The sequence below is a fragment of the Chionomys nivalis genome, chromosome 5 (genome assembly GCF_950005125.1).
Source record: "Chionomys nivalis chromosome 5, mChiNiv1.1, whole genome shotgun sequence".
NCBI lineage: Eukaryota > Metazoa > Chordata > Mammalia > Rodentia > Cricetidae > Chionomys > Chionomys nivalis.
Window position 1 is genome coordinate 62322813 of NC_080090.1, and position 26413 is coordinate 62349225.

A 26413-nucleotide genomic window follows, 5' to 3' on the forward strand; every position below is an offset into this window, starting at 1 on the left:
AGCAGGCTTGCAGGTACCCCTCATGGCCTCAAGACCACAGGACGAGAAGAGCAGAGCTGAATCACACCAAACAACCTGCAACGTTCAGTTTCAACTCAACAAATCCATCATCGTGTTTGTTGCTTTTCCAGGGCTATGCAGTGGTACGGAAACCATTCCAGGCCTTCTTTTATGTAATTTAATGAGTATCAGAAACACACAATAATGCAAGTGATAAAACTTTAGCATGAAATCAAGGGATGCTGTTTGGGGAATAGGAAGCAGTTTAGCTAGTAGAAAAATAATAGGAAACACATGGTCATCTGTTAGTGGCTACTATGAAGGAGTGCATAGCTCGCATATGACATTACGATGGAAGAGACCCAAAACAGTGCGGATATTGACAAATTCATTAATTAGACTCATATGCAGAATGCTATTTTGAAGGGAAAAAAAACCATTAGGAAGCTTAAGTTAGTAACTAAGCTTTCTGAGAACTCCGATTCTGTGAAATAGGAGCTAAGGCCAACCCCTATTGAGAAATAGGAGTGTGTATGATTTACGTGGATTTATGTAAAAGTAGAGTACATTTCTATTTCCAACTTCCAATTAAAGTGCAAAAAACTAAGATCTGTTACTGACAGGAAAAGTTTTAATAGATGTTTCTCAGGTACAATACCCAGCTCAGCTTGATCCTTAGTTATCACATTTAATTAATGCGTGTTTATATGCAATCAGCCTCAGATATAGTGGCTGGATCTTGTGTCCCTCCATTTGATGGTTTCGTGTTATTGGGTAGCTTTCTTACCTGTTAAATTGGTCTAACAGCACAGACTCTCTTAGTGGCTCCCTTTCTATCATATGATATGGCTTTTTACTAATTAGGAACTTGTTTTTATTTTGATTCAAATATCCAAGTTACAGCTACAAGGGGCAAGAAGCCAATGGCTGGAGTATTTAAAGGCACCTTCACAGAGAGTAAATTGGCTTCCACTGATGATCTGTCAGTAAAAATTACCTTCTTCCTCAGTTTTTTCTTCTTTGGGTCTGCTCTGTAATATCAGCTTTACCTGAAGATCAGAGGGCAGCCTCCATCTGCAAATTTCTGCCTATGGTCCAGTGTTCTTTGTAACTAGTACTCTAGCTGCTGAAGGTCTTGACTCTCACTTTGGGCTTTCCTGAACTTATGAATCCATGGGGTCATGTGCCACCACCTTGTCCTACCAACACTGTTTCACAGAAATGACATTGTGTGCCTTAACCACTGTGGAAGGCATCTTATTATAGGATAACCTGAATTCCTGCATTGGGTCCTGGCTCCTCATCTTGGTCAGTTCTGTTTAAGCTTCCCATGAGGGATTAGGAACAGATGTGTTCATTCTCAGCCACCTCTGGAGTGCCTCATGCCATCCTTAAAGACAGACGTTTTCTTATGTCCATCCCAGGCCTCTGCCCTGCATAGTGTATGTTGCTAAGCGAGCACCCATGCTCAGAGCTATGACTCTAACTACCATTTTTCTGAGATTGGTTGAAATCTCATTATTGCTAGGTTTTATTTCCTTTACAGAGATCCACCTGCCTCTCTGTACATCTACACAATTATTTCTCAATAGCTCGAGGACAAGCTCAAATGGGATTGGTCTTCTCCTCAACTCTACATACCTCCTAATGGGTCCCTTCTCAGCTATGGTTCATTCTCACAGTAAGCAGACATCTTGCCTTGTTGGCTCTATCTAAAATCATTTCAATTGTGTGCTTTCTTGTTCTACAGTTGCTCTCAGCCATGACCTGCTTCTTGCTGTCCAATTTTGGAAAAATTCAATCCTCTTGAAGCCATCTCCTGGTCCCTTAGTTGGCAGTGTGGTGATGAGAGCATTTACCTACCCCATGTAATGCCTAGAACCTACATTGTCTTTGAGACACAATAGAGTTTTGGGGCCCACTAAGCCCTCACTATAGACTTCTAAATCTCCCACAGCAACCATATGTCTATTTGTATGACTCTCTAACCATGTTGTCTTGCTTTGTCCTCCATATGGAAGACATTTAATAGCTATGTGCTCCACAGAGTCTTTACTGTTGCCCAAATGCAGGCTCAATGAACAGCTATTCACATTTTAAAAGTGTGAGCTTTGTCACACAACTTCCATCAAATGGCGTGGGTGCCTGCTCCTTCTAGTATACCGAAAGTTTCCAGCGGCAGGAACTGTACCACATTCTTCTTTCCAGTCCCCAGCACTCGGGCTATTACTTGGAGACTAATGTCTACTTAATTCTATTATTGTATAATGGTGCTGAGGCATTCATGCAGGAGAGGGACATGGAAAAGGAACCATACACAGGCTGTGGGAGGGGCGCACAGGTAGGGAGGCCATCCGCTCCAAAAGCAGTGGAGTCGCATCGACACCAGTCTTCGATGACATCTCCAGTCCCTGAACACCAGAGAGAGCTCATGGTGGCCTCCTGTAAGAGCTGAACAAACAAACAAAACAAAGAGTAAGTGTTAGGAAACCATGGCTAGATGGTCATCACCAAGAGATCTAGCATCAGGGTTCTATGTGGTCCTAAATCACTTCCAGAGAAAAGGCTGTATCAACACAATATCACCATTCTTTAGCCTGAAACTGTGTTGCAGAAGATGGACTCTAGGATAACCGCAGCCCTGTAGGATATCTGGGGTGTCACTGTCCTGTTAGAGTGATAGCTCATCTCTATAGTTTAGAGTTGTCACCTTACAAACCGAGGGTGATGACACATGCCTATAATCCCAGCACTTGGAAGCAGGAGGATCAGAAGTTAGAGGTCAGTTAGATACAAGTTTGAGGCCTGCCCTGGCTAGAAATCTTGTCTCTAAATAAATACATAAAAATAAATTGTAACATGATTAATAAAAACCCAGAGACAGATATTGGGGTTCAACATGAAGATCAGAAAAGAAAAACAGCTAACCACTTGGCTGAACAGTCTTGTAATTAATACAGTTTTGTGTGTGATTATTTGGGTCTGGGTAGCTGGGAGACAAAAGTGCAGACTCCATTTGCAATAAATAAATAAATGAGGTTTTTCGCTTTGAAAGTAAGTCAGCTTCCACCCTCTGCCTTCCCCTCTCTACTCTCTTTCACACCTCCTACTGTGGGCTCCAGTAACAGGGATGTCTTACCACACACTTCTGGGAGGGCTGTCTTTGCTATACTTCCCTCTTCTTCGAATGCCTCTCTCTGCACCCATACCTGCCCTGTTCATCCTGCCCTAGTCCTTCATGGTCTCTCAGCCTGTTTTGTAATCCAATTTGAATACGTATGTGGTCCTGCTTTGTGTTGTGATTAGACATCAAGCATTTTCCTTAGAGTGTGACTGGGAGAAGCTGTGGATTATAAAGGCTAATTTCTGAGCCTACATCAGTCTTCTGGGGATGAGAACCTCAGTTTTGTCAATCATTGCCTGTGACCTTGGACAAGTTACATATACTCAGTTTCCTTGATGATAAAAATATCACTTTCCTAGTAGGGATGTTGTGACAATTAAATGAACAGTCTATTCCAAGTGACATAATATATGCTTCACACCTGGTACACATTATTGTTTTTGAATGACAGAGTTGAGGCTCACATAGAACCATATATATATATATATATATATATATATATATATATATATATATATAAACACCCTACAGTCTTGCATAGCTCTTTACATAAAGTAAGTTCATGGAGAGGTTTTCTGCAGAAAAACAAAACAAAACAAAACAAGGATGAAATCCAACCCAAGAGGCAACAACACTCATGGCAGGGGCAATTCTCTGGTGAGAGAGCAAATCTTGAGAGAATGGTAGCCTCTCAGAGGGCTCTGCTCCCTCAACTCAGATAATTAATCCAAGGGTGAAGGTTCTAAGTCAGCTGAGCTCAGAGCCGTATCTCTGAGGCATGGCACAGCTTCAGCCTCGGCTTTCTAATGATTTTCTCCCCTCTGAATCAGTCCCTTTTGTCCACACTGGTAAGTTAGGGGAAGGGGGAACAGCTGTCCTGTAGATTGAAAAAACAGACTAAACAATCATGAGGAAAAGAAGTAAGTTGGGGAGGGGAATGGATGGAGAGGGGAAGAAAGGAAGGGGAGATGGATTTGACTCCATAAATAGCTATATAAAGAATCATCATGTATGTCCCATTCTTTCAGAGTTTAACATTGGTTACTCAAGGTTATGAGCTAGAACTAAGGGTCAACTGACTTCCTCCCAAGACTCCCAAGAGTCTCTGAGAAGCAGGAAATGATTTCCAATCACAGTTATGATTTGCATAGTTTCTAATTAATAAGAACCCTTTGGATACTAACTCTCAGATAGATGGTACTAATGAATTACAGTGAAGGACTCTGGGAGTGAGAGTTAGGTACTTGCTCAGGATCGCAGGCTAGCGTGTGGGGCAGTGCCAGGGACTGAGCTCTGCGTGGCTCACGGAACTTCTTAGGCTCCTTCCCTTACGTACCCTTAATCAGCATTGAGGCCACCAGCAAGTCATTCATTTTGTGCTTTTCTGACTGAAATTCAAACCCAAGGGCGAACTTTTTAAAACTACGAAAACAGGCTCTTTGAGGCAGACAGAATAAAATAAAGTTGTACCTTCTGTTTGATGGTGTCTTCAGTCAACAACTATTTGATAACCATCTACAAGGGGCCACTTCCTGTGCTAAGCATGAAGGACGCAATGACGCAAAAGAAGGCAACATGGCCTCTGCCTGCATAAATGTTGCAGCCAGATAATAAACAAGCAAACTGGATTCATGTAAATATCCGAATTCCACAATGGTGTGGCGGCGATCTCCACGAGAAGGTGGGGTCCCATGGATGCACACAGCAGCAGGAGGCTGCAAACGGCAACAGGGGGAATGGCTGGAGCTGGAGGACAGCATATGACGGGAAACAAACAAGATGAAAACACAGGTGTATGTTTTTCTCATATATGGATATTCCAAGAGAAATGGCCTGAAAATCAAAGAGGAAATGCTAAGGAAGGGGAAAGGCATGAGGGAGGAAGAGAAAGAAAGACAGAATGGAGGGTGAATGTGGACTAAGTACAATGCAAGCTTGTGTGGAAATGTCACACTGAAACACATGAAATTGTATTTATACATATTATTGGGTTTATCTTTTTAAAAGTTATCTGGCCACAAAAATCATAGTAATATAGGTAGAAAATCTAACATTAAGAAGATTGGACCCTTACTGAAACTGGACTCCTAAAGCCAACTACAAATACCAGTCTGTCTATAAGAGACGTAGTTAGGACAAAGAAGTTCTTTTCAAGTGCCCAGGATGTAGGGCTGGATTACAGACAGTCTATCTGCAAGGAGAGGTTCCATCTAAGAACAATGATAAACCAGTATAATGTTTTAAACATGGAACATGATGAGATTTTTAATATAAAAATATATCAAGATATACATGATACAATTATTTTAAATGCCAGTTCTTCAGGAGTTTTAACTCTCCACCTTTGGTCGACACCACTCCGTGAGACTCTCTGTGTCTCCGAATTCTGGGATACATCGAACTGCAACAGGTTGGATGAGGCGATGTTGTGGTTTGGATATGAAATGTTCTGTACTGGAGGCTTGGTCCAAGGTGATGATACCATTGAGAGGTGAAAAACGACACTGATTTCATTCATCTATTAGTATATTGATTGATACCTAACCTAATGATAATGGGATGTGAGCTCCAATAGGAAGACATGGGACACCAGGACTTGCGTTTGAAAGTTATATATTAGTCGTGATGTATTCTTCATGAGTTCTTTTTGCTTCCCAGCTAGAGTGAGGTGAGAAGGCTCCCTTGGCACACACACCTACTATCATGATCTTCTACCTTGCCATAGGCCCACATCCTTGGAGCTGGGCAACCATGGGCTAAATCTGCAGAACTGAGATATTCCTTTCTTTTATGTTGATTATTCCAGTTATTTTGTCACAGTGATGAAAAGTTGACTAATAAACAATAGAAAAAAAGAATCAAAATGCAACCCCTTGGACTTCCTTGGAAAGGAAGAGAAAGGAACATTCCACTTTATTAAGTATTTGCAATTTGCTAGTCCATGCACTTCCTGGGGGATACATACTTGTTAGCAAATTTAATAGAGTGTAGAAAAATTCAATGTTGGCTATTGTTTTTATTAAGAAAGAAAAATATGAATTTCAATTCAGGTTTATCAACAGAATATTTCATTCATTTATTCATCGGTTCATTTGTTTATGTAGTAGAGCATCATCCATGTACCAACCCAGGCATTCTGTAGAAGACACAACATTTCTCATAGTCTGGAGTGAAATAAATAGCCAAACAAGTATGATCATAGGGGACGCATGCTATAACATGTGTATACATACAGTGGAAGTTCCATGAAGGGGTCTGAGTTGGACCAGGATCATGAAGGAAGGGACCTTGAGAGCTAGTGATGTTTGAGTTGAAACATAGCAGGATAGCAGGAATTCTTCAGAGGCTTAAATGTGACAGAGTACATTCCTGGGACAGAGACTCAGAATTCTGAATGGCTGAATTCATGAAAGAAAATGTCCTGTGTTTGAGGAGGCCCAAAAGTTAAATTCTGGACTATATAGTACTAACAATCTAACCTTTCAAGTGAAGATGAATTGCATCATGCTTTGCAACGATGTGCTAAGGACTCTAAATTGCTCTCAATCTGAGGAATCATTAAATTACCTTGATGCAATATGGCCAGAAGTCCATATTGTACAGCAATTCCAGGGGTTTTAATAAAAGGACCAACAGGAAGATTGCTGCAATAAAATGTTTGATTGCAGTGAAGAGTTAGGCTGTGATGGGGGTCTCAGGATATACCTGTTGCTTATGATAACAGAAAAGATACAAAGCATGACAAGGACTCTTGTGCCAATTAATGAGATGGGAACATAAGTGGTATGGATTTGTGATACAAGGAAATGAGCTAACGTTTGTTGGCTGAACCTATTTGTTTATCACAAAGATTTTATTGAAGTGTGGCATCAGAGGTTATCGAGTCCAACACAGGGACAATAGGCCAAAGGGGACAAATAGAAAATGAACCCACATATTAGAGGGGAAGATGAAAAACCCCACAGAGTTGCCAGTGTCATGTTGAGCCCCTGTCCACCCTCTCCCCAGCTTTTGGAAAGTAAAACTGAGAAGGAAAGACAGAGTTAAAGAGGGGGTGACGAAGGTAGACAGTGTCACAGAAAGAAAAGAGGAAATTCCCCCGATAGTGAGAAAACTCCATCTCAGACCAGCTTGTCAGCATTTAGAAACTGAAATGTTTAACACAGGGCCAGAGAGACAGGGTCTTCCCACTCCTTTGTGGAAACTGGGGTAGGGAAAATGAGGCCATCGAAGTCAACTTCCTTAGGCATCCCGGTTTTGATTGACAGCCCCAAGGCCCTTGTGTCTCACTGAGCTCTTCTCTGTCTGTACCTCTGTGCACCCCAATCCACAGGATGGTCCTGCTTAGCCCAGACCTCACTGTACCCAGATTGATGACACAGCAAGTATTTGGTCGTCAGCCACAGCAACCCGAGGCAGTAAAATGTTAAGTGGACAAGGGTAGGGTAGCCGCTGTGTTAACACTGGCACACCTTTGGTTGTCCAGTGACTTCAGCACACCTTTGAGTGTCCCCATCCTCCTTTCTTCAAGTCCCTCTCTCCTGACCCTCTTTCCACAATCCCATAACCATCTGTTTTAGACTCAGGATAAATCTGTAGGCCAGCAGGAACCATTTGTCTTTTTGTTCCTGTGATAAAAAACCTGTATTTTCAAACACTCATTGAAATATCTATGGAAGAGGCGGGTAGGTGAGAGAAACACACATGCAAAATCCCTCCTGTGGGTCTGAGCAACACCTATGAAGCCAACTGGGACACACCAGGTGTCTCTTGAAAGAGAAAAAAGGAAGCAATTATCACCCCACCTGGATGGGCATCCCTGGCAGTCAGGAAAGCGAGCAGCTCACTGCTGCAGCTCACTCCCCAGCTGCCTCGCAGATAAGCTTAGAAACCTCACTCCAGGAGCCTTCAATTTCAAGTTTGGCAAGGCCCGTGTCTGTCTGTGTGTTTGCTTACTCTGGCCTGTACTTTGGAGGAGGTAAGGGGGCTAAAGAACGAGCTGTCAGTCTCTCTGCACCTCCTATGGGGATACCTGATTCTTAAGGACTCACTCATGTTCTCCTAAGATCTCTAGGAACAGAGAAGTAAAGACAATAAAGACAGAGAAAGGATGACTGGGAAATATTAGGGCCTTCCAGCATGATAAAACATGGAAAGATGGACAGGAATGTGGTGTTTCGTCCTGAAAGTCTGTGATGATTGGGGTACCGGATCCTTCCAGTTTGAGGCTGTTAGATCCTTCCTTCATCTGGGATGTGTACCTGACATGGCCCTTCTATTCTAGGTGCAGCGGGTTCTAGGCTGAGAGATCAGTTAGGGGAGCCCCTGAATCTCCTCCAGGGGCAGACAGAGATGGTTGTCTTCCTAACCATGCCCCCTTGGGAAAGGGTATCACAATGAGTTTGGTGATTGCCAATCATGTACCTTTCCTACTCCTTCCCATCTTCCCATCTTCTTTGCTTGGTTCTGACTCCTAAATCACATCACCATGGGTATTCTGGAATGTATTACTTGATTTGACTTCATATGCAAACATGCAAATTTAGGTGCCCCTCTTAGTTTAATAAAAAGATGCTCCACTCTCGATTGCAGTGCAGAGCAAGTTCTGTTTTCGTTACCTTCCAGAGCCAAGTGTCTCAGCCCTCTTACCCTCTGAGTTTGGTTATTGGTCACCAGTTCATAGATGGGGGATGCTCTGGTCACTTCAAGCAGGACTGGCTCGGCAGGGGTTTCAAGGCTGGACGTCACATGACACAAAGGACAAGATGAAGGACATCGTCCCTTGCTCTGGCACTCCATTCGGACTCCAGCTGCCATACGCTTGGTGCCAGAGTCTGACAGGCTAGCGATGTATTCTGGGAATGTCAGCACCTTGGGCTCCCTTTCCCGCTCCTCCGACTCATCAGATGGGGAGTTGCCTGCCAGACACAAAAGAAAAAGAATGGTGAGGGAGGCAAGATAGCAGGGATGGCCATGACTCGGTGGCTCCTGCGTTCTGAGGTCTAACACTGAGAAGTTAGAAAGCGCCACTGAGGAAGTCAAATTGTGATTTTTGTTATTCCACTTAGTTAGGGGCGCAGATCTTCCCAGTGACACAGAGTTGGAAATGGCCTTTCAAGAATGAGAATGGGTGGTTGCTTTTCTGAGAATCGTTGGCTCCACTGGTCCACCCAGAGGGATATGTCTGTGGTACATCCATTGCCAAGAACTCAGATGACAACAAAGTGACCGTTCTTGGCTTCCTTCATACCACCTACCTCTACCAGTATTAAATGAATGAATGACAAAATGTTTTGGAAACACACCTATGGTTTCCAACATACATGAAGCTCCCATCATTGGTCATAATTCCAGCTGAAATTTGTGGATTCTTCCTCTGACATTGGGGTTGATCTAAGATCTCCTTTGACCGTGACATTAGCATCACAGATAGCCTAATTATACCCATGTCTACATATCAGGAAATGAGAGTATCATCAAGGTCACACACACCTTTGTGAGATTTGGTATTTGACCCCAGGAGTGTCTCAATCCAAAGTGTTTAAGTCACAGAGCAAAGTCAGCATTTCTCAGCTGTCTTACTAGCCCCATGTGTTGATCATGCAGAGGGAAGTTTGGCTTTTTCCAAAAGATTTTCACCGTTGTTTGCCACATAGCCATTAGCTGCACAGGCTCTTGATCTATTTTTGGTGACAAACATGAAAAATGCCTACTAGAGAATAATTGTTTGTTCCCCACACACGAAAGCCCCATTTGCTCTTTGTTCCTTCAGTCCCCACGATCACCCATTTAACTCATTATCTGTAAAGGAGCCCGTGGACAGAACCCTCCAGATTTCTTAAGCTATTTCTGACAGTTGGTGTCCCAAGCAGGAAATGATTTTGGAGAGACTGCTGTGCCTTTGGAGATGGTGGGGACACACAGAATGTTCTGGTTTCCTGTGGGCACATTAAGAATGTCATACTTGATGGGACACAGGGTGAACTGGTTGAAAGGCTTCGCAAAGCGGTTCCCAGAGGTGATTTGGAGCTATGACTCATTGGCTTAGAAAAGCAAATGTTCTCCCCTCCTGGTGTAGGGGGCTCCCCCATCCTATCTCTTGCTTGCTGTGTAACATGGACCCATATGGGGACATGGCAGGGTTCCCAATGTTCTTGGTTCCCAAATGAATTCCATCACTGTGTGGATGAGACACTTTTAACACGGGACTCCATCTATTTAACTCTTGCATTTCACTGAATCATAGATCCAGGATTGAGCTCCAGTTCCTCCTGGATTGCAGAAGAACTGGACAACTGCACACACAGCAAAAGTCAAGGATAATGGCATTGGCTAGAGCCTAGACTAACCAATACCAAATCACTTCACCCACAGGTTCACCTTTCCAAATGTTTAGGCTTCTGAAGCTCAGTCTTGGTTCCACCCTTTGTCCTAGGCTGAGAAAGCATCACTAGGAGTATCCAAAAAGCCACAGACTAGCCAAGATCTGACCTCCTGTCTTCTTCAGACTGCAGAATGACTAGGTCAAAGTAAGCGGAGGTGTAGTAAGGTGTTTGGGTATAACTTGATGTCTGTGAAAAGTCTTTAGGATGCGGAAAACTTTTCCATCTTTGGTTTTTAATCACATCATCATCAGAAGCATTTCCCTACCAAGCCACAACCTTGAGAATCCATTCTGTACTCCTGGAAATCTACAATATGGCCACTAGATGGCGGTAGCAGATCTAAAATGATTACCTTCTGTGCTGTGGGACCACGTCTGGAAAAATTAATATTCAGAACCCTAAGTAAGGTGTAGGTATCTCAAGAATTTTATGGCTCCTTTTCCTTACACACAATAAAAAACCAAGAAGCAAAACGATTACAAATTATATACGTTATAGCTTAAGGAGAAAAATAAGAGAAACGGGTGATAATGACAGGATAATTGAAAGAAAACTCATAAGAGAGAATTTAAAAAGAAACTTCTCTCAATAGCTTTACTTTTGAGTAAAAGATATTTCAAAGGAAGAAAGCAACCTTTCTTTTCTCCTTGAAACGAGCTTTCCTGGGTTACTATTTAGATGAATTGTACTGAAGAAACCACCAGGGGGCACTGTAACACGCGTGCCCTGTATGGAGTTAACTTCCTTGCCCTCCAGCTCAGCTTGGCATCATTAAAGCTTGTAAATGCTGTAAACATGAGGGGCCACTCCCCTTGCTGCTGTCTTCTGGCAATGCCAATTAAAATCAAGATGCAGTTAATCCCTGTCAATATCTATCCACCTTTCAAACTTACAAGATTAAAGACTACAGAACAATGGCTGAGAAAAGGATGTAGGAAGAGATGATAGGGACCATCAATGCTCTTTTCGCTTCTTCCTCCTCTGTCTATTCCCTCCCAAATCAGGTCCACATGCAAGGTCCTTGCTAGAAGCCAAGGCCAGTGTGTCTTGCTGGCCCCGTGCTCACATGAGATGAAGCTGTCTAGAGAGAGGCTGGATTTATACAGAAGCAATGAACAGTGAGTTCCCAAAAGCCATCTATCCAGCCTCCAGCCAAGAACAGACATGTGTGTGAGGGAGATTTTTCAAAGAGAAAATGCATTTTCTATGTGCAGTTAAAGATACAATTGGGAAATACTCCTTAAAATGATGGAGTCCATTGGTGAAAGGCCACATAAATCTCCCTTACCCCAAAGAGAGTGCCACCATTGACTGCAAACGAATGAATCATTCAGATCCCAAGCTCTTCAGGAGACTCTGCTCTTTGTTGGTGGGAAGGTGGGAAGAAGGAAAGGCACTTTATTTCCTATGACCCAGTGGTCCCCTCTTTCTATTGGCCACTCCTATTACAGTTCTTGTCAATTTTCTCCATCCTCTGGCACCTAGGTAGAGACACTCCTGGAATCTGAAGCACTATGATGCTTCTTAGGAAAAGAAGTATCTACTTCAGTAAACACATGGCCTTTGAACAAAAGAAACAATCTACAGTTAAGGTCTTGGAAGATGCTGGTTGGCAAGTGTGCCCTCTGACCAAGAGTACCTGTGTGGGCCCTCACCACAGGGAAGGTCCTTGTGTTCGACTGTGACACTTAGCTCTCTTACAAGCAGAGGAATATTCAACCTGGAATGTAGTTAACAACCTCAAACTGCAAAGCATTTTGCAAATACAGTTTGCTATAAATAAGTGCCATTTGCTTTAGGCTAAATCTGTATCCTCCAGCACACAGTGGATGAGTTTCCCCAATAGAATACCGTGGCATGAGAATATTGGCATCTTCAATGCTCAGAACCTCACCGTGTATGAGCCCATGGCCTTAGGCATGTACATAGCTACCCACCTAAATTCAGGAAGACATTAGGATGATGAAAGTGACCAGCCCATTCTTAGGCAGGGTCCGCGCCGCTTGTGTGAGCTGACAGGTCGCGAAGGTGAATTGCTTGTTATGAAGTAAATTGGTACAATCCCTGTAGGATCCTGAGGCCTGCTTAAGAATCTCTCTCTTGAGTTGGTGCCCACGGCAAAGAGATGCTGATGACAGAACAGCCAGAACTACACAGGCAGTTCATTAGGCGGCAAAGAAATAAAATGCAAACTAATCGGATCACAGCTTCGGGGGGAGAGCATGGGATGCACGGGAAGAAGGTTGAGGTGGGCAAGAAAAGCACAGCTCAGCAAGATGCACTGGAAGTCCGCCTGCCTACAGCCAGTGTGCCAGAGCCCACCCCAGCCTTCACCCCATCTACTGCGAGAGCCGTGATTCTAGGTTCTCTGATGCACATCTCCCTCAACTCATGCCTTCCAAGTAGAGGAATCCAACCTGCAATGCCATTCACAATCCTAAAACAAGCTCCTTGGGGTTAGAACTGAATCGCCAGTCACACCATGATCACACATTCTCTGGGACTCAAATCTTAACTAGGGGACGGGAGGTAGAACATACACTGAGCACTTCTGACTATGCCAGAGGGGAGGTAGTAGTGTTCTGTAGTCAGCAAATGTGTCTTTTTCACCTCTGAAGTTCCTTTGTCTGGTTTAATCTATCATCTGTATCTGCGCGTGCCTCTGCCTGTATCTCGATCTATCACCAGTATCTACATCCATATCTGCATCCTGAGGTAATTATCCTACGCTCCAAGCCTACTTGTGAATGGCTATGAAATGTCAAGCTTAAAGAGTAAAAGCAAAGCCTTTGCCAAACAGCTCTCCTGTCCCCTGCTAAGTTCCCCGAGAATCAAGTAGAAAGTGCAAGTGAGGCATTACTGGGGGAGCAGTTGACTCTGTGACTCCAGCCAAGGTCTCTCCCATAAGTAACAAAGCCTTACATACCTGTTAGGATGTCCACTTATACACATTACATGAAAGGGTTCTCCTAAGTGTGGTCACCATCTCCTCCACAGTCTCTTGGAAGCCTCTTTCTTTCTTGAACATCCCAGCTAAACAGAGGGGACAGGTGATCCCCCAGCCATTGAAATACTGTCCCTCCCCACCCCTGCTTCCTTCCCTTGCTCCCTCTCAATCTTCCCAAACATTCATTTAATATTAAATTGCTTTCTCTTTGCAACCCATATCCTTTCTTCCATGTTCAATACCACATAAGAGAATTGACAGTCTAAAAACTTACTCTTTAGATTGCCTAGGTTGGGTTTCTACTTTACCTCATATCAGCTGTCTGACTTAGGACAGGTTTCATAGCCTTCTAGAGTCTACATTTCCTTGTGTGTAAAGTGGAAATGTCCATACTGATTGATTCTTCACCAACAAACCTACACTACATGGTGTAGTGACCATGCCTGTAATCCCAGCACTTGGGAGGCAGAGGCAGGAAGATCAGAAGTTCAGGGTCATCCTTGGCTATGTGATGACTTCAAGAATCTGGTTCAAAACACCAAAACCAAACCAAACAAATTGGCAACTCACAAAGTCCATCTTGAGCAGTCCTCAGGACACAGTGAGTGTACGCTCAATGTACTTACTCTGACCATGCTTATTCACTTACCTTGCTCTACCTGCAACCATCACTGTCACATGCTGAGTGCCACTAGGGACAAAGTTATGCCTTACCCTCCAATATAACACCCTACAGTACTCACTCAATATGCAACAACTCAACAATTCATTAGAAATGTATATATTGAATGACAAAAGTGTTTGTCGAATAATAAAATGTATATATAAATTGAATATACTCTGTCCTCTTCAATTGCTAACTAAACAGCCCAGCCTTACTCCACTCGAAGTCTAGGTTCTTTTAAAATGCTCTAGATTTGTCTGAAATAGAGTGGCTTCCACTACTTTCAGGCATGAAGAATTATTCAGAGACAGCTTGGATTCAACAACTTGGGTAGTAGAAATAGTGTAGAGATTTCATTCTGCAAAATTTTAAACTGTAGGCCACCGATGTGGTCATTGAGTAGTTAATCGCTGGGAAGGCAAGGATTTAGACTTGAGAAAGGGAATATCCAGAAGAGCCAGCTCTGGTGCTGAAGGACAGTGGTTTTCTGTGGTTAGAAAACCTGGGGAAGTTATTTCAAATAATGCCTTCAAGTAGAGAAAAGATCAGGACTGATAACCCAGGCCAGCAGAATGGATGGAAAGGAAGATACCAATGGGGGAGGGGAAGGGAGTTCTGGATAGATCTGGGGAACAGAGCCATTGTGGGCAGACTGGGACTCTGGCCTCACATGTGCGTCCTACCTGCAAAGAGGGAGCTGGACTCTAAGGATTGTCATAAGGAGGGTGATACCTGGAAACCTGCACCTTCTCCAGTTGTCCAGTCTCAGCCTGCACATAGAAACCACTCCACCCAGCACTCAGGAGGCAGAGGCAGGCAGATCTCTGTGAGTTCGAGACCAGCCTGGTCTACAAGAGCTAGTTCCAGGACAGGCTCCAAAACCACAGAGAAACCCTGTCTCGAAAAAAACCAAAAAAAAAAAAAGAAACCACTCCAGGTTCAGAGCCTCACATCCATCAATACCCTGTAGCTCCAAGTAAGCAATCTTCTTGTTGAACTAACTAGTGGAAATCATTGGCTCCCATATGACCAATGTATTCAGAAAGCAGTCCCAACAAGAAAGAGTTTATATTCTTGTCCTTTCTTACAAATAAATTCAAAAATGATTCTTTCTTCAGGGTATATTCTTTCTTTTGTTCTAACATTAATGTTGTACATTTTAGACTTGGTCCTTTGGTAATCTCTTTAGGAAATTTCTAGAAAGAGTGGGTCTTTGCTATAATCAGACCCTGCAGCCAGTCCCTGGAGAGCAGCACCCAAGGGCATAGTGGAGTGCCTGTCACCAGGTTCCCACTGACCACCTCACAAAGTGTCCATAGCTGGGGTGGCCAAGGAAAGACATCTTTAGAAGTGGGTTTTGGTTTATTTGACTCTTAACCAGAAAAATGTGTACTTTTTCTGCAGTCCTTGTTGACATCTTTCTTTTCTAAAAACACAGTGTTCCAATTTCCTGCCTGTTTCATAAAGCATTGCCTACCAAGCAGAATTAAACCTTTCCCCAAGGTGCCTCCAGGTGAGGATTCTGTTCATCAATTATGACTATGCATATTTGAAAGTTGGAAGAGACAGAAATAAAATGGCATCAATGCCCCAATGGCTTTTAAAAATTGATAGATAACACAATGTTATACTTTCTTAACATAATCCCCTCATCGAAGGCTTGTTTTCTAACAAATAGCAGTCTGTTTGAGGTCCCTGGCTAATTTGGTTCATGTTAAATTGAGATTTGGTGTAGGTACAATACTTAGTCTTTGCCAAAAGCTGTTTGTTAGTCGGCCTTGGCATGAGGACAGAGAATTCAGTAATAAATGGTCTTAATTCAGCAAGCATCCCATATACCTTCTTTGGTCAATGACAATGACATTGGGTTCAAAGTTCACTCAATGAAATTTTACAGTAACAGAATCTACCAAAGAACTATAAAAAAACAAACACCAAAACAGCCTTTGCAATGAATCTCTGACCCAGCCACACCCTCCTTCTAAATCGCAATCTCTGTGTCAAGAAGAAATACAAGTCAAGCTAACTCAGCTATCGGCGACTCTTTGAGAATTTCTGGAGATCATCTCTGCACAACCCACACATCTCAGGAGGAGTAAGGTTCAAATACAAGAATTGCTGGGAAGCCCTTAAGACTTTGCCGGCAAAGACAGACTCGGCTATGCTGTTAGTCCCCAGTGTACAGGAAGCTGACATAGGCTGCGTTGCACTGTCATGGAGCATGCTCAGTGTCCCACACTTGAGAGTGTTCCAGTCAACAAATGCATAGGAGTAGAAAGGGTAGAAAGGAGCAACAGGAATTACATCCACCTTCTGCCTAAAGCCCTCAAAGAATAGGCTAAATTTTCATTAAGATTTACCACAAGAGCAATGCCAGAGAATCCAAGTCCTAACCAGATTATCCAAAAGGGTTTGCCAAATGCCCACGTGGGAATGGGAATTCGGGAGATTGGGCTGAAATCATAGTCACTCAGACCTCAAGTCTCCTGAAACAGTGTCTCCCTTCCCTTCCCTTCTTCTTCCCTTCCCTTCCCTTCCCTTCCCTTCCCTTCCCTTCCCTTCCCTTCCCTTCCCTTCCCTTCCCCCTTCCCCCTTCCCCCTCCCCCTCCCCCATCCCCCATCCCCTATCCCCTTCCCCTTCCCCTTCCATTTTTCTCCTCTAATCCCTCCCTCAGAGAAGTAATTCTGCTGGAAGTGTGAATAGACGTACACAGGAGAGATGGGCAGCTGCACTTGGTTTTGTGGCTCCTGTCTCACTCCCACAGAAGGGACTTGTCTGGAGTCCAGTACTGATGTGCTGCGAGAACAATATTGGTCTTGACTGGATTATGAGATTTTTGTGGAGCTCTGTGAGATAATAGGAATGGAAGCTTCAAGGTTCTACAAAGCTGCTTTTCAGTTGCCACCCAGACTCTCATTGCTTTAATTTCTGAATGTCTTTCGTGCAAGCCAGAGCTCATCACCTAGGTTTGCTCTCCCCGGCTTTTGAATCTCAGTTTCCTAAGGCCGCATTTACAAAATTATCACTCCAGTTCTGGAAAACAAAGGTCAAAACTGAAGGTGCAGTTAGAACCATGTTCCCTTGGAAGGTTCTAGAGAAATGGCCACCGTTGCTTCTTCCTAACTTCGAGAAGATCCCAGTGCTTGAAGGCATTGCTTGCCTTGCAAAGTTGTCACTCCAGTCTTAGCCTTGGTTGTCACATGACTCTTCTCTGTGAGTCTGTGACCAAATCCGCTGCTTTCTCTTATATACTAGCTAGCCTTTGGATATAGGAGCTATCTATATTGAGTTCATGATCATGTCACCATAATGCATATCCTCTTGCAAAGACTATTTCCAAATCAGTTAACATGATGAGGCACGGATTCTAGTCAACCTAGCACTGTGTCCCTGCTTTTTACACTATAAGTTAAATCCCATGATGCAGAATTAGTGATGTTTCTTTTGCTGGCTATTTGGGCACTGGCCACCTCTTGGCTTCCTCCCTTGCCTCACAAGCATTGGGCAAAGGAAACAAGCCTCTCTGACTCCTTCAGCCTCCTGGTGTCCAGCAGCTGCTGCATGCAGCTTCTTGTCAATGTCAAAATAAACCTGACATAGAAATTCAGAGTCACAGCCCTCAGGATGTGCAGAGCTGGGCTGGATTATTCCTGCTGCTTCACTACACACAGAGTGGCATGGATGAGAGGGAGTGGGGAGGGAGACAGGGCTAGGAGAGAGGCGAAAATGAGGAACACCTGCGGGATTTGCTATTTTCACATCTCCATTAGCAGGAAGACAAGAGAATGGGTAGGCCAGTTCAGCTGGCCACCAGGAGAGAGCCTCCCATGCGCTTGTCTGGAGGTGCAGATGTAGGCTCCCCGTTCCCATTTCTCTCGTGTGGGAGGATAAGTTGAGAAAACAAAGAGATACCCCTGTTGTACTCCCAGGGCAAGCATTTTCCCAACTTCTGGGCCCTTCCCAAGGAAGAGTCAAGAAAACTGTCAGAACACTAGCCCAGAGCAGGGGATGGAAGAAAAACACATGACCCAGAGAAGAAGAGAGAATCATGATCCTGTTGATGAAAGGGAACCTCCAGCTTCCTCCCCAGTTAATGCTGAGGACCCACCCAGCTTTAGAATGGGATGCTTTCCTTTACCCACAGTACAGCATCCTTCTCAGGCAGGGACCTGCATGCCTCCCTTTGGCTTTCCAGCTCAGCTTCTTCCTGATGCGGCTGCACTTTGGAGGATCCCTGCCTCTTGATCCCTCGCTGACTCCTCCCCTGTGTGTTTCTGCCTCTCTATCTCTCTTTAAACTTGGACAGGTGCACAGGGCAGGGAACCCTTGGAGAGTTCTGAAATACAGCAACCCTGAGACAGTAGTGTGGATTGCCCTGGTTTCACATTCTAAGAGCCCGGCTGCACGTGGAGCGTGCGGAGTATAGGTGAGGACAGCTAACGTGAGTTAGAGGCAGGTGGAGTCTCTGGAGTGAACTCAGATCCGTGGTGCGATATTCAAAGCTTCATCAAGATGCTGCAGAGACTGGTTATAAATATCCTTAACTACCAAATGGTCTAGAAATTTTTAATAAAAATATTATTCAATAATAATACTACTCCAGCCGGCAAGGGAATGTTGTAACGGTCTCCATTTTCCTCTGGATACTCATCTAGCTTCTGTTTTTCAAATGAATTTGGATGTTAAATCCTTTTGCTGCCCTGACCAATTTATTCTGCAAATTAACTATATATGACAGAACTTAAAGTCCGTTACCAGTTAGCTCTGCTTCGCTGAAATTTACGCCGCTTCCTTGCCTGCTGGAGCCACGAGCTGAAATACACTGTGACTATTGGTAGTGATTTGAGATTCTGCACAACCATCTCACCTCTTGGTCCTCTTTTCTTGAGTTCTAAAATGTGCTGAGTGGACCAGGCTCTTTTCACCTCTTGGTGACCTGCGTCCTGTTCTCAGGTTCTCTGGTCCCTGTGGCTGCCTCTCAGCCTTAACAAAGTTCTCAAGGCTATGAGCCAAGCCAGCAGAGAGTCAAGAGCCTCAGACTGGTCCTCAGTACCACATGTAAATGGTGGTAGCAGTCAAATGGTAGGAGCCAAGGAGGCTAATTATGCAGACTGCATGGATGCTAAGTCCGCAGATAGGTATGGTAGCATGTTAAGAGATTGTGGTGATGGGGGTGATGGAGGGCCATGCCGCCATGACAAATGTTCGTTGGGAGTTGATGCAGCTTTTGTTGGATCAAGTGCAGAGTCGCATTCACCCTGGGGGAGGTAGTGGGAACTGCAAGACACTAGGAGAGATGATCCCACAAACAACAGCTGAAGGAGATGGGTTTAGTGGATACAGTGAGGCCTAGCATCCCTTTCTTTAGACATCTGATGGGTTGTCCCCTAGAAATGAGATCACATGTTTTCTGCGAATTTCCAGAGCGCGCACCTCAGACCCGAGACAGAAAACCAGAGCTAGGCGAGTTTGCTGTGCTTTGGATTTCACTGAGTACCTGCTTGGTGCCAGAAATGGGTCTCGGTGCTTGTGAGAAAAATGCCAGAAGGTGAAAGAAATAAAGCTCATTTTGCAGTGTCTCTAGGCACACAGAGTGGACAGGAACGTGACAGTGATGTGAGCTTGTAGTACTGGGAGATGCTTTGGGGCACCCAGAGAGAAGCGCTGAAACCTATGCCACCAGGGAAGATGGGCCAAGGGAAGACACCAAACTCCCAAGAGTGAATTTTGTAATAATATTTTCAGCTTGAATGAAGTAGGATAGAAAGCCTTGGAGACTGCAAGCTCTTAACCAGACATGCTACTCATGTAGAAAATAGTGAGCCACTTGTCAGAGTTGTCAGAGCATCGTGCTCATTTCAGAATGAGGCCCCTTTAAAAGCTAAATTTAAGCTCATTTTTTGCAAATTAGTGGATTCAGGAACCTGCATCTTATCAGGAACCTCTTGGGTAATGACTGAGGCAGGCTTCAAGTAACATGTTGAAACTCACCACTCCACACAAGAGTGGTATTTTATTAAATACTGCCATAATGCCTTTAAAAACTCTTATAAACATTTATAACAAATAAAAGGTGAACTTGTGGGGTAGAGTTTTTTGGCTTTCAGGAGATTATTATTTGATGAAAATTAAAATTCCATTTTTTATGAAGCTCTTCTTTAAGCATTTATGCAGAGCCCCAAAAAGTGCCAGAGGGCAAGTTTCAAAGCCACTTATTTCAGCTCCGATGACCTTGGACTGAACTGTTCCGGAAGAAACCAGAGGTTCTCCACAACCAGGAGGTTGTGCTGGATCTGAAGGTCTGACTAGGTTGTTGCCACAAGCCGCAGACTGTGTCAGATACAGTAGTTAATTTGCTTCTTGGATTTTCCAAGAGAAATGCTGTGCTGTCTGTTCTAATTGGCTACAAATTAAGTCAGAAATATTCTAGATTCCTAACTGAAGAAGAAATCTACTGAATTGCATAAATTCATCTTCCCATGAAGAAGACACTCTGGTGACACATACAGAGTACATGCCTGCAATCCAAGTCCTCAGAGGTCGAGGCAGAAGGATCTCAGGTTCAAGGCCAGCCTCAGCAACACATGGAGTGTGATGACAGTCTGGGCTACACAGCGACATCTTCTCTAAGGGTGGGAAGAGAGGAAAAGGGAAAAAGAGAGATATAAGAGGGATAAGTTCTAATAGAAAATGAGAGAAGGCAGCACCACTGTAGACAGCTATCCAGTAAGATGAGCACAGATAACAATAGGAGGAGCAGCTGATGTCACAGGTTCCCTTCCTACAGGCTTTAGTGGGAGCACATGCTAACAGAGAAAAGTATTAGATCTTCTCGTTCAGATAGCTGAAGGAAAAACTGTCATTAGGTCCAACAAGGTACTGTGACTTTATGTTACTTCTTGGAATTCTTATAACAATAGTAAATGTGAAACTATTACAAATTTTAAACAATATAGCTGTGTAGTTCCCATCCAGTCTTCTTCCAAGGGAAGTGAAGGCTGTTGTTGTTATTAATAGAACAGGACCAAGGTGGCAGCTAATACAACCAGTAAGGGAGTCATCTTGTTACTTGCCCATTTAAGCCTTTCTACACAGGTCTCTGGGTTTGAATGAGGTATGAGTTGTGTGCTCCAAAGGTTCATATGCTCAGTCCTTTATATGGAAACATTAAAAGGTGATTGGGGCCTTTAAGGGATAGATCTTTGTGTCCGTGGGGGGAACTACTGCAGGATGTGATTTAAGTAGCTCCTATAAGACCCTTGAGCCGATTTTCATGAATCAGGGGCTTCTTATTCAAGAACCAGCTTGGATACTCCCCAGCCTCTTTGGCCTCTTATTTGGTGCTGTGTCCTCCACCTTTGCTGGTACTCCCAGGCATTATGATGTCACTTACCTGGAGTTCTTCACCAGACCCAAGCAGAAGCTAACAAAAATTTGAGACAAATAACCATCTTTATAAATAGTCTACCTCCAGCATTTTGTTGGAAAAAAGAACCAATGCTTTTCCTTATACATCTAACTCCCTTGAAAGAAGGTTGACCAAGAAGCAGCAACAACCAAGGGAGCAAATGTACATTGAGTCAGACAGAAAGAAAGACACAAAGCTCTGTCCATCAGCAGAAGCTCCCAGGATCTGTAGGCATGGGCCGCCATGGTCTTTGAGAAGGCCAGATTCTCTGGGATCTTTGAACTTAATCTCCATGTAGGATTGGGAGGGTATCTGTGATATCTGTTCTTATATAATAATGTGGTAAAAAGTCCCCACATTGAAAGGACCTAAAGACGGAGCCACAGGCTGAAAGTAGAATTGAGCAAGGGTTCTACAACTTGACCTCAAAAATGTAGCTGGAGAATCCAGCTGTGTGTCTGCCGATGACAGGAGGTATTGGAGCTAGAATATGGGCCCAGCTGTTCTGGTTTTCCTACCAGAGGCACAGAGCCACATAAGATGGGAACAAGGGAAGGAAAGGATGATGTAAAATGTTGTGGTAATAGTCTGCCAGGTAAATTTGAATGCACAACATAAAACAAAACACATGAATCAGTGTATCAGAGTATTTGCTGAAATAGCATGAGGGCCTGAATTCCAATTTCAGCAACCACATATAAAACAGAGTATGGCCAAGTATGTTCACCTACAACACAAGCATCATGGGAGACAGAGACCAAAGAATTTCTTGGGCTTGTTGGCCAACAGTTAGATTAGGTTTTATGAGAATACCCTGTCTCAAATGAATATGGCTGTGATATCCTCATCTGACCTCAGCATGCATGTTCATAGATGTGTGTACCTGCACTCATGCATGTTTATATACCATACACTGAGACAGAGAGAGGGGAGGGGAGGAGGAGGAAAAGGAAAAAGAGGAGGAATGGGGAAAGAAGGGGGAGAGGAAGAGAGAGCTACAACAAAAGAATTGCTGAGCTGACTAATGGTGTCCTCTTGGGCAGCCCTCTTGTAGGCGTGTTTGTTTAGAGTACCAAGAGGCTTTTGCTCCCCAGGGCACCTGCAAACCTGGGAACCAATATCTCTAGAAATTGTCTATTAATCAGCATTAAAGTGAAGGGGAGAGCTATTGGCCATGCTGAGCTTTATCTCAAATAAAAATACTGTACAAGTAGAGTGAGATTGAGCTGTGCTCCTAAAATCCATTCCTCTCAGTTACAAAGAATTCTCCCTGAAATGTAGCCATAGTTGCATGATGCTGATGCAGGGTAGATGGTGTATAAATGGCAGCTTTTAAGGACATCCATTTTGTCTCTTAAATAACTATTCATAATACCTAGCTGTCAGCACTAAGGAACTGTTCAGATTTCTAGATTATCTTTTGTTTTCACAGAAAAATGAAAAAAAAAAGTGCCTGCCCTTCTAGGTAACAGTAAAACCTGGGGGATATCGTTACCCATCTACACCTGAAATCAGAAACCTACAGAGACGTACACTCAGCTACATTAAGCCACAAATTTTATGTAGTTCCAAAGCTTTCAGCCATAGGATTTTGTATTTAATTTTCATTCTTACAGTAACAAGCCTACTGCAGGACTATTCAGATACTGCCTTTGCTATGCTGTGGTGTCAAGCAAATGAACGTACACAATGCAATGCCTGCTTCTCTGTGTACACACACATCCCCAGAAAAATACCATAGTGCCAGCAAATTAAACGGTGTTGACAGAGCTGGAAGAGCAGGGCCTTCTTAGAAGGGCTGATAAGAAAACTCACAATATTTCCAAGTTCCAGAGGCATGTAAGAGAAGAAAGACTAAAATGTTGCTTTCCGTTTAAGTCTCCCTCTCAAAACCACAACCAGTTTTTTCCCTATGAATACATCATTTAGGTCCTTCTTGTGATTCTTTTGTCGGCCTTCTAGGACTTGCTTTTTATCAGAAAGTTTTGTGACATCAGGCAAAAGTCACAAGACCCAAAACTGGAACTCAACTCAATTCAATAGAGCAAATACAAAGTTATTGAATGTCTATTTACAAGGTACTGTGTGAGTCTTTTGGATATCCCAAAATGAATTATGTGTAATCCCCACATTCAAAGAGTATCTTATCTCCCAGAAGAGCTAAGGCATACAAAGAAATATAAATCATCATTTTAAAAGATGATTGTGTAAGGGGTAGATCCCATCAGAGTGTTTGGAGTGAGAGAGGAGCAATGGAGGAACAGTTTCTGAAAAAGGCCTCAAGGGACACCAGTATCCTTTAGGACAGTCTTACTGTCATCTGTGGCATGAGGGGACATATTCTTTCTGTAAAGGACTATTCTGAAAATGCTTTAGGCTTTGTGGGCCACTTGGTCTGTGTGATAATGACTCCAGAGTATCCATGTACTACAAAACCAGCTATAGACGTTATTTGAAAGAATGTGTTTGTTCTGATAAATCCTTACTTTACATATCCTAAAACCTCACAGTGTGTACATGTTGCCAAATGTGTTCCCTTTTTAATTTCTATTTTACAACTTTCAAAAAGGCAGATTCTATTCTTAGTCCATGGGCCATTTAAAAACAAGCAACAGACCATACCTGTCTATGGGTCATAGTTTGGTATCACCCTCTCCTCCAATGACGTTTTGCTACAAAAAAAGGCTTTATTATACCTAATCTCACTTAATTCTTAGACTTTCTCTACGAGATAATGGTGTAGGAGGTCCTTCTGTCTATGTGTTGCTTTCATTGGTTGAATAAAGAAACTGCCTTGGCCTTTTGATAGGGCCAAACTTAGGTAGGTGGAGTAGACAGAACTGAATGCTGGAAAGAAGAGCAGAATGGCAGATGCCATTAAGCTCCTGCCTGAGACTAACGCTGGTTAGAATCTTTCCCAGTAAGCCATGACCTCGTGGTGTTACACAGATTGGTAGAAATGGGTTAAATCAAGATGTGAGAGTTAGCCAATAAGAGGTTAGAAATAATGGGCCAGGCAGTGATTTAATTAATACAATTTCTGTGTGATTATTTTGGGTGTAAGCAGGTGGGCAGCCAGGACAGAGCAAAAGGGGCCCCGCACACCATTCAACAAGATAATTCTTACCACTTCCATTTTCCAGACTTCCAGGTAAACCTTAGAGATCTTAGGTCACACAGGTTTCAAAGGCCTTGCTTGCACAAACTCCTGGGACACATTGCCTCCTTATAATGGTCAGGGAACACAGGGAGATGGCACAGTGAGTGGATTTTCCCCCAGAGGTATTTCAAAATCCAAAAGTTCTTTTAACCAAGACTGCATTTATTTTACAGTGGTAATGCTCGCTTATTGGTGTCATTCGGAATCCTGAGCTCACCACGTTCTCTCCTTAACAAGTCACACCAGGGATGATGTAACACTCACTAACATCTGTCTCCAGAATATTACCTTCTCCCATATTTGAAGGGAAAGAAGTAAGTTTCCAATATATGTTCCAAAGTCTTCCATCTCCCATGGTGGGCCGGAAACCGTACTTTGAAGGTTGTCTAACCCTGCAGGTGAAGACTATGCTCGAAGATGGTCTAAGTTACTAACTCAGCTCTTTCTTTTTCTCTCCATGTGAGCCACAATTCCCTCTTGCATGGCTTCTTTACTTTCTCTTGTTTAAAATCAATCTCACAACTAGAGGAGATGGAGGAAAAGCAAAAACTCCCATGTTCTCTCCATCTTCTGGTACGATTGCCCAGTGGTGGTCTCCAGCCTTCTTGGATCATTTTCTTTCTCTGAACAGAGGTAAACTATCTTTTCAACTGGCTGTGGGCTTTTCACAAATGTAGGCTCACCTTGAGCTCTCAGCTTTTTGGTGACACCGACGGACTCATCAGTTAACAGATCTATTAAAGATCAGCCCTGTCCAGCTCTGGGCTAGGCCCTGAGTACAGGCAGTAAATCACCTTTCCTCAAAGAAACATAATATACTTAGGATACAAGACCAACAAACGCATAATAGTAAAATAATGCCAGATTCTCTTCATTGAATATTTTCTATGTCCCAGTATATATTCTATCAAATAAAAAATAGTTTTGGACTAATAATCAAAGATTTATTCTAAAGGATTATCACCAAGGTAAAAGTGCCATGATACTGTTATCGTATAGGGAAGAAAACCATTTCCACAGTGAGATGGAGTCTGGATGTTGCTCAAGTTACACGGGAAGACATTTTACTTTTATAGAAGGAAGTAAACAAAGCTAGAAATAATACATTTGGAAATTTTCTGCCTGGATGGAAGATCTGAGGCCAGCTTGCTCTCTAGCCCATCCTGAAGATAGGCCAGAGCCTGGCAACCTTATCAAGGTAAACATGGGTGTCCTAACTGAGTCCTTATAGTATCAGAGAAAAGGGTATTCCTTCCGGAGCACAGAGGGGCACAGAGATTTCATATTCTCCCAATAAAACACGTCACTGTTGATTCTCTGCTTGAAACTTCAAGGTTAATATTGAAACAGTTGAACTTATGCCCAGGTCTGACTCCAGGGTATATAATCAGCCCTAACTTATATGGCAGCAACTGAAGGTGTAAGGAATAAGAGAGTGAGTGAGGACTGGAGGGCCCTCAGGGATTGGTGGAGGACTGTTTGGTAGAGTGAGTGGGGGCTCCTGAGGTAATTAGGGAAGAGTGTATCCTCACAGAAGAAGGAAGTAAAGAAAAAAACACAAAGAGAGGGGATACCACAGAAGTTCATTTAACTCTGTGACACAGCCGTGCTACTTGGAAAAGAACAAGCATTGAATATACACTACCAGCCAGGAAACGGGCTCCTGAAGAGCCAGCCCAATAATGTAGTATTGTCTGAAGCAACAGTTGGGGGAAAAACACTTG

General features: G+C 43.4%; 1 protein-coding gene across 2 annotated transcripts in view; it reads right to left on the reverse strand.

The window, feature by feature from the left end:
- The window catches only part of Astn1 (astrotactin 1), a 330687-nt gene that overhangs the window by 25949 nt on the left and 278325 nt on the right, over nt 1–26413 (reverse strand). For both annotated transcript variants that reach the window (XM_057769941.1, XM_057769940.1), the window contains exons 17-18: nt 8774–9042; nt 2318–2451 (exon numbers count right to left, since the gene is read on the reverse strand). In XM_057769941.1, the coding sequence (XP_057625924.1) occupies nt 2318–2451; nt 8774–9042 (403 nt within the window). The remainder of the gene's footprint in view (nt 1–2317; nt 2452–8773; nt 9043–26413) is intronic.